Source organism: Cricetulus griseus, chromosome 6, assembly GCF_003668045.3.
Source record: "Cricetulus griseus strain 17A/GY chromosome 6, alternate assembly CriGri-PICRH-1.0, whole genome shotgun sequence".
Lineage (NCBI taxonomy): Eukaryota > Metazoa > Chordata > Mammalia > Rodentia > Cricetidae > Cricetulus > Cricetulus griseus.
Window position 1 is genome coordinate 61,424,620 of NC_048599.1, and position 12,099 is coordinate 61,436,718.

General features: G+C 42.0%; 1 protein-coding gene across 1 annotated transcript in view; it reads right to left on the reverse strand.

The window, feature by feature from the left end:
- The window catches only part of Spred1 (sprouty related EVH1 domain containing 1), a 70,933-nt gene extending 61,197 nt beyond the window's left edge, over positions 1–9,736 (reverse strand). Inside the window, exon 1 of the mRNA XM_027422233.2 lies at positions 9,585–9,736. Within this exon, the coding sequence (XP_027278034.1) occupies positions 9,585–9,616 (32 nt within the window). The 5' untranslated portion in view covers positions 9,617–9,736. The remainder of the gene's footprint in view (positions 1–9,584) is intronic.
- Between the last annotated feature and the right edge of the window lie 2,363 nt (positions 9,737–12,099).

Here is a 12,099-nt window from a genome sequence, read left to right on the forward strand (position 1 = left end):
ACATAGTTTAGTTCCCAACACCAACATGAGGCAGCTCACAATTGCCTGTGACTCTTAGCTCTGAAGAATCCAACACCTTCTTCTGGCTTATGTAGGTTCTGCACTCCATGTGCAACCTCCTACATGTATATACATAATTACAAAGATAAAATGTTTATAAAACAGATATCATATGTGTATTATAATACATATAATAAACTATGGAAGTTTTTATTAAAAATCAAGGTCTGTGATCAACATTTAAGTAAATATATTCCCTTTAATAGAGTTCAAAAAACAATGAAGTACTATTTAGGCATACTGTGGGATTTTTAAAATTTTATATTATATGTATGAGCATTGTGTCTAGAGGTACACATATGTGCATCACAACTGTGCTGGCACCTGTGGACATCAGACAGTGGCACTGTATCCCATGGAGTTAGGGATGATTGTCTCCTACCATGTAGATGCTGGGAACAGAACCTGGGTCCTCTGCAAGAGCAACAAGTGCACTTAGCTGCTGAGGCATCTTTCCAGCCCATATATAAGATATTTACTTACTCAGGGACAAAGTAGAGAGCAGGCTGGCATAAAATATGTGATCCCCCTGCTTAGGCTCTTAATGGGCTTACAAGGGGTACACTACCTTTTTTAAAGGAGGACTAATGGCAAACACAAATGGACTTAGCATATTTTTTGCTTTTCTTTTCTTTTTTTTGTTGGCGGTCACAAGGGTGGGAGGATGGACATGGGAGGACCAGTCAGTGAGTATGATCAGGATACATCATGTGAAATTCCCAAATAATCAATAAAAATATTATGTTGGAAAAAATAAAAATATCATAAAGAAATTAAGGGACTGCAAGATGGCTCAGTGAATAAGAGTACTTGGCTCTGCAAGCAAGAGGATCTGAGTTCAAATTCCTAGTACTGCATAAAAGTCAGTATAGCCATATTATCTATGATCCCAGCACTGTGGGGGACAGAGAGGAGAATTCTTGGAGCTTGCTGCTTGACAGCTTAGGTCCAGGTTCTATGAGAAAATAAGATGAAAAATCTGGTTAAGTGCTAGAGCAGAATACTAAACATCCTTCTCTGGCCTCTACACACACACCTACACACACCTCTACACACACACACACACACACACACTCTCTCTCTCTCTCTCTCTCTCTCTCTCTCTCTCTCTCTCTCTCTCTCTCTCTCTCTCTGGGAGTAGGGAACGGGGAGGAATGACAGAAAAACAGAGAAAGGCAGAGATGCTGTTCTAGAATTTACTATGCAACCAAAGCTGTCCTAAACTTTTCAATTGCCAACTTAAAATCCTCTTGCCTCAGCCTTCTGAATGCTAGGATTCCAGATGTATACCAACCATACCAAGTTATTTATAATAGTAAAGAGCTGGAGGCCTGCCATTCATTAAGGAGAAAATAGTTATGTAAGCTTTTGGCACAATATGATGAAATATTCAGTATAAGTGAGAACTATTAAAATTTGAATATAAAACAGTCTTCATATTAAGTATATCATGTAGGAACGAATAAGTAATTCTACTGCTTTTGGCCTACTATTAAAATCTAATTTAGCAATAACTTTATATTTACACTATAAAAGCAAAAATTATATATACATGAAGCTTGTGTATATGAAAGGTCTATAAATATTTTACATTTGCTTTTTTTAAAATGGATCTTTCTTTAACATTAATTGCTCCTGTCCGTAAACCAAAGTCAATTAAAAGTATCCATTTTACCTTTTTTGTTGACAGGGTCCCACTATGTAGACCACACTGGCCTCAAACTTAGAGAGCCACACTCTAAGGACCCCATCTTGCTCATATTGTTTCCTTGTATTTCCCAATTAGCTAAATGTTTTTAAGGCAGAGTAAATGCAGGATTGGGATGATCTTGAGTTAATCAGTAATTGTAAACCAAACTATCTATCCTTTTCCTTTGATAGTTACTGGAGAATGAATAGCAAAATATATAGGTTGTTCAGAATCAAAGCAATACAGAGTCTGTGTGTCTCATCAGTAAACTTTTTTGGTCACTAAAGCTGTTTCCTTCCTTGTGAAGTATCAGTTCAGAGGGTGGCTAAAGGTTAGTCTGTTTCACTCATCCCCTCTCTTTTCAAAACACAAAGTTGAACAATATTCTGGTTTGATGCATTTATTGAGAGTACTTGTCATATGTTCTCAACTTCCACCTCTTTTTGTTTGTTTTTTTCATCAAACAAGCCTGATTTTAAGTTCTGGATTATGCTCATTCAAGACCTTAATTCATCAATAAACCTCTAATTAATTCCTAAACCAAGTATCCAAGGGAGTTATTCTGAATTAGCAAATTATCTCAGGATAGCAGGTTAAATATCATGACCGATGATAATATATTAATTTTTCAACACAATTTTCATGACCAAAATTAGCAGCCTACATATAAGCTGACAGACTCTTGGTTGGCCCAACGAAATTTCTAACAGATTAAACCAAGAAGGGTGACCTTCTGGCTAGCAAATCATTCTCACCAGTAAGAGATCTTAGCTGGATCACAGTTTACAAAACATACCTCTTGAAATAAGTGAAACTGAAAAGGCTCACTTCTCCCATGAAAGTAAACTTTTGACCCCTACCACACAGTGACACAAATTGTTAAAAAGATGGCCCTTCCCACCATAATGAGGGAACAGCATGAAACCTACCAATACCTCCACAATGTGCTCAGAGGTATTAAGACTGTTTTAACAGGCCCTAGGAAAATACTTTCTACATACAGGTGGGGTTTGGGTGTTGTTTTTTTTTTTTTAATGATGGCCAATGATACAGAACGAGACCTTTATTTTAGTGTCCTTTCCAATACCAGTTCTGTATTTGCCCACTCTTTCTTCAGGAATTTGTCCAGAACATGGATGAAAATGTTCGCGAAATTAGTATTATTTTGCTTGTCAAATAGAGGCAGATGCAGGTGAATCTCTGTGAATTGGAGACCAGCCAGGGCTACATAATGAGACATGGTTTCTCTCTCTCTCTCTCTCTCTCCCTCTCTCTCTCTCATTAAAAAAAATAATTAAAAAATGTTTTTCATTCAAATTATCACAGACACAAATTTCATAGATCTAAAGACTTTAGTTCTAGACACTTATGGTATAGTTACACCAATCTGGTCATAAACTATCCAAATTCTGGAGAATAACACTTTACCTGGGTTAACTTCTAAAACTAAATAAATGTATTAGATTAACATGTTTTGATAAGTGACCAAGTGGAAATGACTTTCTGATGTTCTTGGTCATTAAGTAAAGCTTACTGACTGGCAGAATGTTTGTTCGTTCCTCATGAAACTCTTCAAGTTGGCATTTAAGCCCAGTAACTTTTTGTTCATCTTTCCAACTAATCCATGCTAATGGGGTAGGGTGGTTAACCTTATAATCCCCAACTAGCTGGGGTTGGAGATTTAATTCCAATCTAAGAGGCTGAAATATATAGTGGAGCTCATCTCCCAATGACAACAAAATAGTAAGCCCAACTTAAAAGTTTCTGAGGTACAGATCAGATGCTCACAAATTTTATATATCTTTTTATTCAAAATTCACATTTTTAATTTACCATGCTATCGGGCATTTACTTAAATATATCAAAAATAATAAAATTAGCAAAATCAAGTGACCTAGTGTGTCTACCATTGATAACACCAGAACAAATCATAAACTATTAGCATAAAGAGGGCCCATAATGCTTAGTTCAAACTCCTTTGATCACAAACAAGTCAAGTGTAACCCAGAGAGGTTATCTATCACTCACCCCTGATCACAGAACTAGTTTCAAGAAAAATGTCTCCCAATTAAGTTTAATGTTCATTGTATTAGACCACAGTGCATTAGTTAAAAGTTAAATAGATATGCAAATGACTTCTGAATATTCACTTTAATTCTATTATAATGCAGTATTTTAAAAAATTCTAGATATTATAAAACATTTTTTGTTTTGTTCCAAACAAATTGTTTCTACTTTACCACCCAGAACATTAAGACAGTCTGGCCGGGTGTTGGTGGCGCACGCCTTTAATCCCAGCACTCGGGAGGCAGAGGCAGGCAGATCTCTGGGAGTTCGAGCCAGCCTGGTCTCCAGAGCGAGTGCCAGGATAGGCTCCAAAGCTACACAGAGAAACCCTGTCTCAAAAAACAAAACAAAACAAAACAAAACAAAAGCAACAACAAAAAGTCTGAATAAAATTTCATTCTCTGAATTTAAAACTGACATGAATTCTCAAAGACAAACATTTCAAAGCCTAAGTACTCTCATACACTAGAACTAAATTTTCCTTTTATATATGGTAACTTGATAAAAACTTAAGATGTGGTATTCCTAGATTATCTCCAGGAACAAACAACAGATACTGATGAAGAAAAAATTCAATGTCAAACTTAATACTGTTCAAAAAAAGAAAACAACATTAGACTGGTAAACAAAGTATATCATACATTGAACATATAGTAGCCACTAAAAGTCACATTCTAGAAAGATAATTAAAACACAGCAAAATATTTACATATATCAATCCACCATAGTATACACTGTAAAACTACTACAGTCAGAGAGAGGGTGTGTGTTCCTGTGAGTGTCCATAAACATTAGTTACAAAATTGTTTTTTGGGTTTTTTTTTTTTTTTTTTTTTTTAGTTTTTCCAGACAGGGCTTTTCTCTGTGTAGCTTTGGAGGCTGTCCTGGAACTCCATCTTATAGACCAGGCTGGTCTCAAACTCACAAAGATCCACCTGCCTCTACCTCCCCAGTGCTGGGATTAAAGGTGTGTGCCACCACCATCCCGATACTTATGAAACTCTTAAAGCATTTTTCACAGTGCTCAGCACAAAGTGAAAAATCCAACATATAAACAACATCATCAAAGTCACAGGTAAAGGAGTCTGCACACAATTACATAATATTATAATCCTTGTTATCTCATGGTAGCTATGCAAACAAATTATTCATCTTTGAACTAGCTTTTGATCTTGCATGGGTGGGTAAACTATTTCTCAAATTTTAACTTAAATGCAACTCTTCTGGAAGGTTGGAGAAGAAATGTAGACCTCTCTGTATGACCCTTCCAACACTTAGTGAGATCTATTAGTCAAGTTCAAGTTACCGTCATCAGAGCAAGTTTGTCAGTCTTTCCCCTTCAAAACTTCTCCATCACCAGAAGCATACAAATAGGGAGCCTATAATTTTTACCCCTTCCCCATCAATGAACTTTTTTATTCCTAGCCAGTTTCCCATAGGTAGCACTATGAAGAAGCTGTAAGAGGAAGAAACTTTCAAATCTTCAAAACTGATAAACAGATAGACAAATGACTAGCCTTTTGTTAATACTGCATAGCTCAGAGGCCAACACAATGACTACTCCAAAAGTATCTATGATAGTTTTAGGCCTCAACTATTGTTTCTAGAACTTGAGGAAATCTAACATGTCAAAAATGAAACCAATTTTGGCCTTAGGAAATAAAGAGCAAATCTTCTTTAAAATATAATATAAACCAGGCATTAGTGGTGCATGCCTTTAATCCCAGCACTCGGAAGGAAGAAGCAGTGGGATGTCTGTAGTTCGAGGTCAGCCTGGTCTTCAGAGTGAGTGCCAGGATAGGCTTCAAAGCTATACAAAGAAACCCTGTCTCGAAAAAAACAAGAAAAAAAAAAAAAAAGGTAGCATAAATAATTTTCCTATAATCTTTCAGCCTAACAAAACAACTAAATGTATAATTCACACACCAAAAAAGTGTATATGAAGGGGCAATAACAGGCAGAGCAATGAGTAAATTTACATTATGATTTTTAAAATCTGACTATAAGTATGGATCAATACAGAACAACACAGAAGGACAGAATGTTGAAGAGCATATAGCACAATTGAGTCTTCTGGAGAAAAATTATTTCCACAAGCTTTTTTTCCTTGAAAAAATATTTTAAGCATGCTAGCATATAGTTTAAAAACATACAGTCTAAGACCAGAAAGCTTGATATCAAAAAGGAGGAAAGCTGAAGCAGGTGAGCAAGCACTGAGCTGGACTGAATTCTAAGCAAATTTTACATTACAGATTCATAATATCTATATAAAATACATTACTTGAATAACTGTCACAGATTCCCAATGCTTCTTTCCATTCAGTTCTAGAATAACTTTCTAACTATTATGTATATAATGTATGCATAGACATACGAATATATAAGACAAATGAAAGAAAACTTATATACTCCCACTGTGAGGTACATTTTTAATGATGCACTAAATGGTATAATCACAAAATTTGCTTTTGACAGGAGAAATTCTGTCAAAACTCTAATGAATCTCCTCTAAAGTTACTATAATCCCAACTTGATATTAAAAAGCCTAGTATACTGACATGGCAGATGGTTCTGGCTTTATTTAAGCACAATAAACGGAATTCTTGGTTTTTCAGCTATTTCACTTCTCCAAGTGCTTTGGCCAAATTGGCAAAGAGCATGTAGCATGATATTCACTCAACACCAAATTACAAAGGCCCTTAGGTATTATATAATATATTCTTAAGTGTCCAAAATTCAATTTAAAAGGTTAATTCATTATGGTACAACTTTATTTACTGGAGTATCTGTTTCTGCAAAATGAAAAACTGACACATCTGAAGTACTAATTTCTGCAAAATATAGTATCTTCGAAAATAAAGTCATGTATGGTAGTTCCGATACTTATAGCATAAAGCAGTTTACTCTAGAGTACATGTACTGTCTTTTGAAAACTCAGATTAAAAAATTGTTTTATTACACTTACTTGTGACTGTGTTGAGGACAACTTGTGGGAGCAGGTTCTACAGTATAAGTCCCAGAAATGGAACTCAGTTCATCAGGCTAGATGGTACAAAGTGCCTTTAACAGTTGAGCCATCTTACCTGCTGAAATATTTTATTTTTTAAACATGAATTTGAAAGTGTGGGTGCTTCATCCTATTCTCATTCATTTCCTCATTTGTCACTGTTAAAACAAAGCCTTTTAGATAATACATCTACTAATTCTTGATTAGATATACAATCACCTCAGTTAGCTATTTCTCTACTAAAAAAAAATCTAAATTCAAATGGTTTTCAGAATGAGTATTCTAAAAGGCCTTATTATATTTCAGTACAACAGCTATCCATTAATTTTTAAAAGTTAACAGTCTTCAAGAAATTAGTAATTTTTCGCCTTCTTTAAAAGGCTAAAAACAAAGAAAAATGAAGCAATAAAATGCTAAGAACAATTTCTACTGTAATTAAATCCCTTTGAAAAAGGGAAAAAATAATACAAGGCCATTTTAAACTATACCTAGAACCATGAGTGCCCTACTGTATCTTTCACTCCTTCATAACGTATGATTTTAAGTAATTTTTGAATTTCCATTTTCAAAACTTCACCTCCTACGATAAAGATGAGATCTACAAATGACCAGATTAAAATTGACATTCTAAGAAATCCACTTTGTGGTTGAGCTAAGGCACAAGTAAACAATGTAAGCTCTAGCAGCAATGACTACCAGGTGAACACAACCATTTTCTAACGTTAATTAAAAAAAAAAAAATGCCCTAGGAAGAACCTTTCAGAGGATAATACATCCTAACATAGACGACTCCTTTCCTGGGGAACAATGTATTAATAAGGCAGGATATATTTGTGAAAACAATTTTAAAAATCTGGATGAATTATTTCCAAAGTGTTCTGTTTCAAAGCATCAATACCTTGAGGGTTAAAAACATCGGAAATATTTTTGTTTCATTTAGTGCAACAAAGGTTCCATCCACTGAGATCTCTCTCACACTTACTTGCACTTTCAATTTGCCATAATACCAAAAAAAAAGGCCCGTTTTGAAACAATCTATCATATGTCTGCATTAGTACACACCCCATCATTTGTTCCTCAGCCGCATCAAGGAAATAATACTTTCTAAACTATTAAACTGGTAAGAAATCTTTCCCCATCTCTAAAATAGGTAAGATTTTATCCCAGCTGCTTTCCTCCAAGATACTAATTAAAGTCCCCGACAATCCCTTCAGCATTTCCGCAGTTTTTCTCCTAACCCAGCACCATCTGAGACAGGCTTCTAGATCTAGCTCAAAATAGGTCTAGTCTGCGGAAGGCAGTGACAGTGTACTGCACTGTGAATGGACAGCCAGGTATTTTATGAATGGAGGCGATCACGTGATCCCAGCACCTCCCCGAACTGATATTTCCCACATAACTGTGTCAACATTCTGAGAACTGGGGTAGTTGTTTGTGTGTGCGTATGTTCTAAAATTTAATCTAAAACTTCTAATTCTCCTCACTTCCCGAACTCAAAAATCTACATAAAGACAAACAAGCTTCGAATGTTTTTCTTAGGAAACCCTTTCAAGTTGTCCAAGGTGATGGATGTTTAATTATTTTTTTTATGAATGAAGTGTGCTATGCAAATGAGGGCGATTCACAAAAAAGAGAGAACATGGCGGCCACTTCTGCTTCTAGACTGCACTGACTGCAGCAATCCACCTCCTTCCACGCCCTCTCCCTCAGTGTGTGCTTTTCAAAGAGGGGGGGACGCTGCCTGGTATTTTTCTAGCTATTTTATGCTAAGCGGGCTTCGGCACTGGCCCTTAAAGCCTTCTCGAAGAGGTCTGACTTGAGGAATGTACTTTATTTAAAGGAATGCATCCTCATTTAACTCTTCATAACCCTCCAGAAACAAACAAAACTTGAACTCAATCACAAGAAAACGGACGCCAATATTCTGCCTCAAATTAACTCCCTTCTCAACAGGAAAATCTTACAGCACCATTCTTCCTCCAAGCGGCTGCTATATTTAAAAGGCACAGTGCTTCGTTTGGAAAACATAAGGACAGCCCAAATAAGCAAAAAACTTAAAGTCGCGGAATGCTCTAGATGAAACTGACAAAGTCACCAACGCGTTCGGCAATGTAAACGGTGCTTTATCACAGACGAAAGCCAGACACTAGCATTCAAAATTCCTAATTGTTCTGTTCTTAATGAGGACGAGTTCAATATTCGCCAAGGTCTAAAACAAAACAATAGCTCAACATCGCCCACACTCCAGGTGTTCTTAATCCTATTTAATTCTTAAAATGTTTCCCTAACCCTATTTTTTTTTTTTTACCAGACCAGTATAGGTCATAAGTTTAAAAAGTGGGACAGGGGGCGAAGGCTTAATCGGCAGCATTTAAGAGTCACTGAGTCATCGAATTAGGATTCGAGAGCAGTTTGCGGCAGGAGGTGCACCCACACATTAGTTTCCGAGCGAAATAGATGTAAAGGGAGATGGCTGGATGTTCAAGGTGCTGGGGGGGGGGGGGATGCAGGAGTGAAGGGCAGGCAAAGGGTAGTTTCTACTCCACTTTGAGCCACCCACATTACTCCGTCTCGGAGACGTCCGATTGCTACACCGCCTCTGCTCCGCACTCGATAGCCTTCCCCAAGCAGGGAGGCGATTGCAAAGATGGAAAGGGGTGCTGCCATGAAAGAACACAACCCGACGACACATCGGGCATCTATCACCTCCCGGGCGGGACGGGCTGGGGGGGAGGGGGCTGCCCACCAGGGCTCGCTTACTCGTTGTCAGAAGTCGCCGTCTCCTCGCTCATCTTTCCCTCACCGTGATCCGCTCAGGAGATGAAGGAGCAATAGCAGGCGGGGAAGCAGCGGCAGCGGCGGCACCGAGGGACGGCGGGCCGGCGGCGGCGGCGGCCGGCGGGGCGCGCGGGCAGCGGCTCGGGGGCCTCACCATGGTGGACGCCTCACCCGGAGCGGCGCCCCGCGAGCCGGGCAGCCCGGCCACCCCCGCAGGGGGGCGGCGGCAGTGAGCGCGGCCGTGGCGACCCCAGCGGTTCGCTGTGCCGAGGCCGGGTGCGACGCCGAGACGGCGCGGGCGGCTGCAGGCGCTGGAAGGGACGCGGCCGGCGGCTGAGGCGGTGCAGCTCTCAGGGCGCGCCGACTGGAGGGCGGCGGCGGGGGCGGGGGGCAGCCGAGCGCTGGCTGCGGGCGGCGGCGCGGTCCGCCGAGGTGCCGCGCACCATCTCCCGCCTGGCCGCCGGCTGCCCGCGCGGCGCGCCGACCCGGTCGGCCCTCAGGGGCTCCCTCAGACGCGCTCCAGCTGGGGGCCGCAGGCAGGGCGCGAAGTGGCCGTCCGAGCCCGAGGGCACAGTTCCGAGCGGCGGCGAGGAGGGCCGAGACCAGCGCAGCTCCGCGGGCCCGCTCCTCACGCCCGCGAGAGGGGAGCCGCGAGGGGGGCGGCGGAAGCTCTCACGCCGCCCGCTCCTTCCGCCGCGCGAACCGGGGGCGCCCGCGGGAGAGGCAGGCGAAGTAGTCCCTCGCGACTTCTGGGGCGCGCGGGAGCAGGCGGGCGGGCGAGCGGACGGACGTGGGGCGCGGCTGCGAGCGGGCAGCGCGGGGCCTCTGGGAGGTGGGGGAAGACCTAAAAGCCACGGCCCGCAGGCGAATCACTGCAGCTCGAGATCGTGGGCAGCATAACAAGTTTCCGAAAAGTAGTTCCCTCCTCCCCTCGCTTCCCAAATCGTCGGGCAGCGGGAGCGGGGCGAGGAGGGCGGCGGAGGGATATACCGCTGCACCGCGCGCGTGTGCGTGCGCGCGCTCCAAACTCTTGGCACGCCGCGAAAGGGGGCGGGGGGTGGGATCTGTGAGCAGAGCTGCTCCGGGACTGGCATTGTTGCGACGCGCAACTCCCCGTTACTCAGCCTGGAATGTCCAGGTTGTCTCTACAAACAGGCTGCACATCCACCGTGTGTTCGAGGAAGAAATCAGAAGGCCGCTCCGTTCTGCTCGGTGCGCGTGCACGCGCGCGCGTGTGTTGTGTTTTCCTTGCAAAGAATGGAACTGGCTTGAGTTCATCTCTAGTTAGTGGGGGTTACAGGGCAGGACTGCAAAGCGAGCTCCTCCTGCTGTCCCTCTAGTTGCATTGCTGTAGTCCCCTAGCTGCTTGCACAGGGGAGTGAGGAGAGAAAGTGTGTGTGTGTGTGTGTAGAAAGAGTTGATTTCAATACCTCGCAGCGCGATTCTCACTGCGCAAACAGCATGCAATGCAGGGCATTCATTTCTGAAAGCCCGAGTGCTTGTTAATGGAGAACGGCTTCCATTGAAGCCCGGGGTAGGCGGGTTACATGAATCTGGCGCATCCAGCGGCACAGGAAATAACTCCCGCTGCGAGTGAGGTTGCATAACTATAGCGCAGGAGATGCCTGTGTGGCACGAACGGAGGCGGAATGGTTGTTGGATAGGCAGCTGTCACGTTTGCATTGTCAGAGGACAATGTATGCAGTCATCCCAAGAGGTCCTTTTTGCATAGGAACCTTCTAGGGTTCATGGCTGGAGCCTGGGATCTTTGTGACTGAAGGACTAGGAATCTCGGGCTCTATAAATTCTATTATCTCTTCGCTATCAACGAAGTCAGCCTATATACAAGATGGCCTGGGGGACTGAATCCCAGGCGCTCCCAAGTTCCTGTCGTGTCTCCCCAGGCGGTTCTGCCCTAGGCTTCTCACTTTGTTCTCAAGTTTACTTGACCTCTAGGGAAGGAAACTTGCAGCTCCAGCCACCTTGAGGGATAGAACAATTCCAGAGGAAGAAAAAAGTGAGAGGGCCTCCCAAGGAAACCGACACTCTCCTGCCAAGGGTTTCCAGGAAGCCTCAGAATTGCTGCTCTCCGGATGAGTACACATTGGTGTGCTAACAATATTGTGCACATAGGAGTGTCCAACGTATGTTTGAGGAAGGAATGAGAACGATAACCAAGCCAGCCGTGCACCAAAAATCCACGCTGTGGATCACTGAAGTTTCTTTATATAACTGCCTTCCGGCCACGTCTGCAGGATTGTTGATCTTCTGAGCAAGGAAGGAGCAGTGGTGAGAATGAGAAAGAAATGAGCAAAGCCTAGGATAAGAGCACTACCCCTACCATTTTGAACTTGATTATGATGTGAAGAACCTGAAACCCAGAGTGTTGATGCTAGTCAGCCCTCCAAGTACTGCCACTAACTGGGCTTGCCTGGCAGGGGCCTATAATTCCAAATAATGAGAGGCATGAGGCAGGAGGATTGCAAGTTCAAGGTCT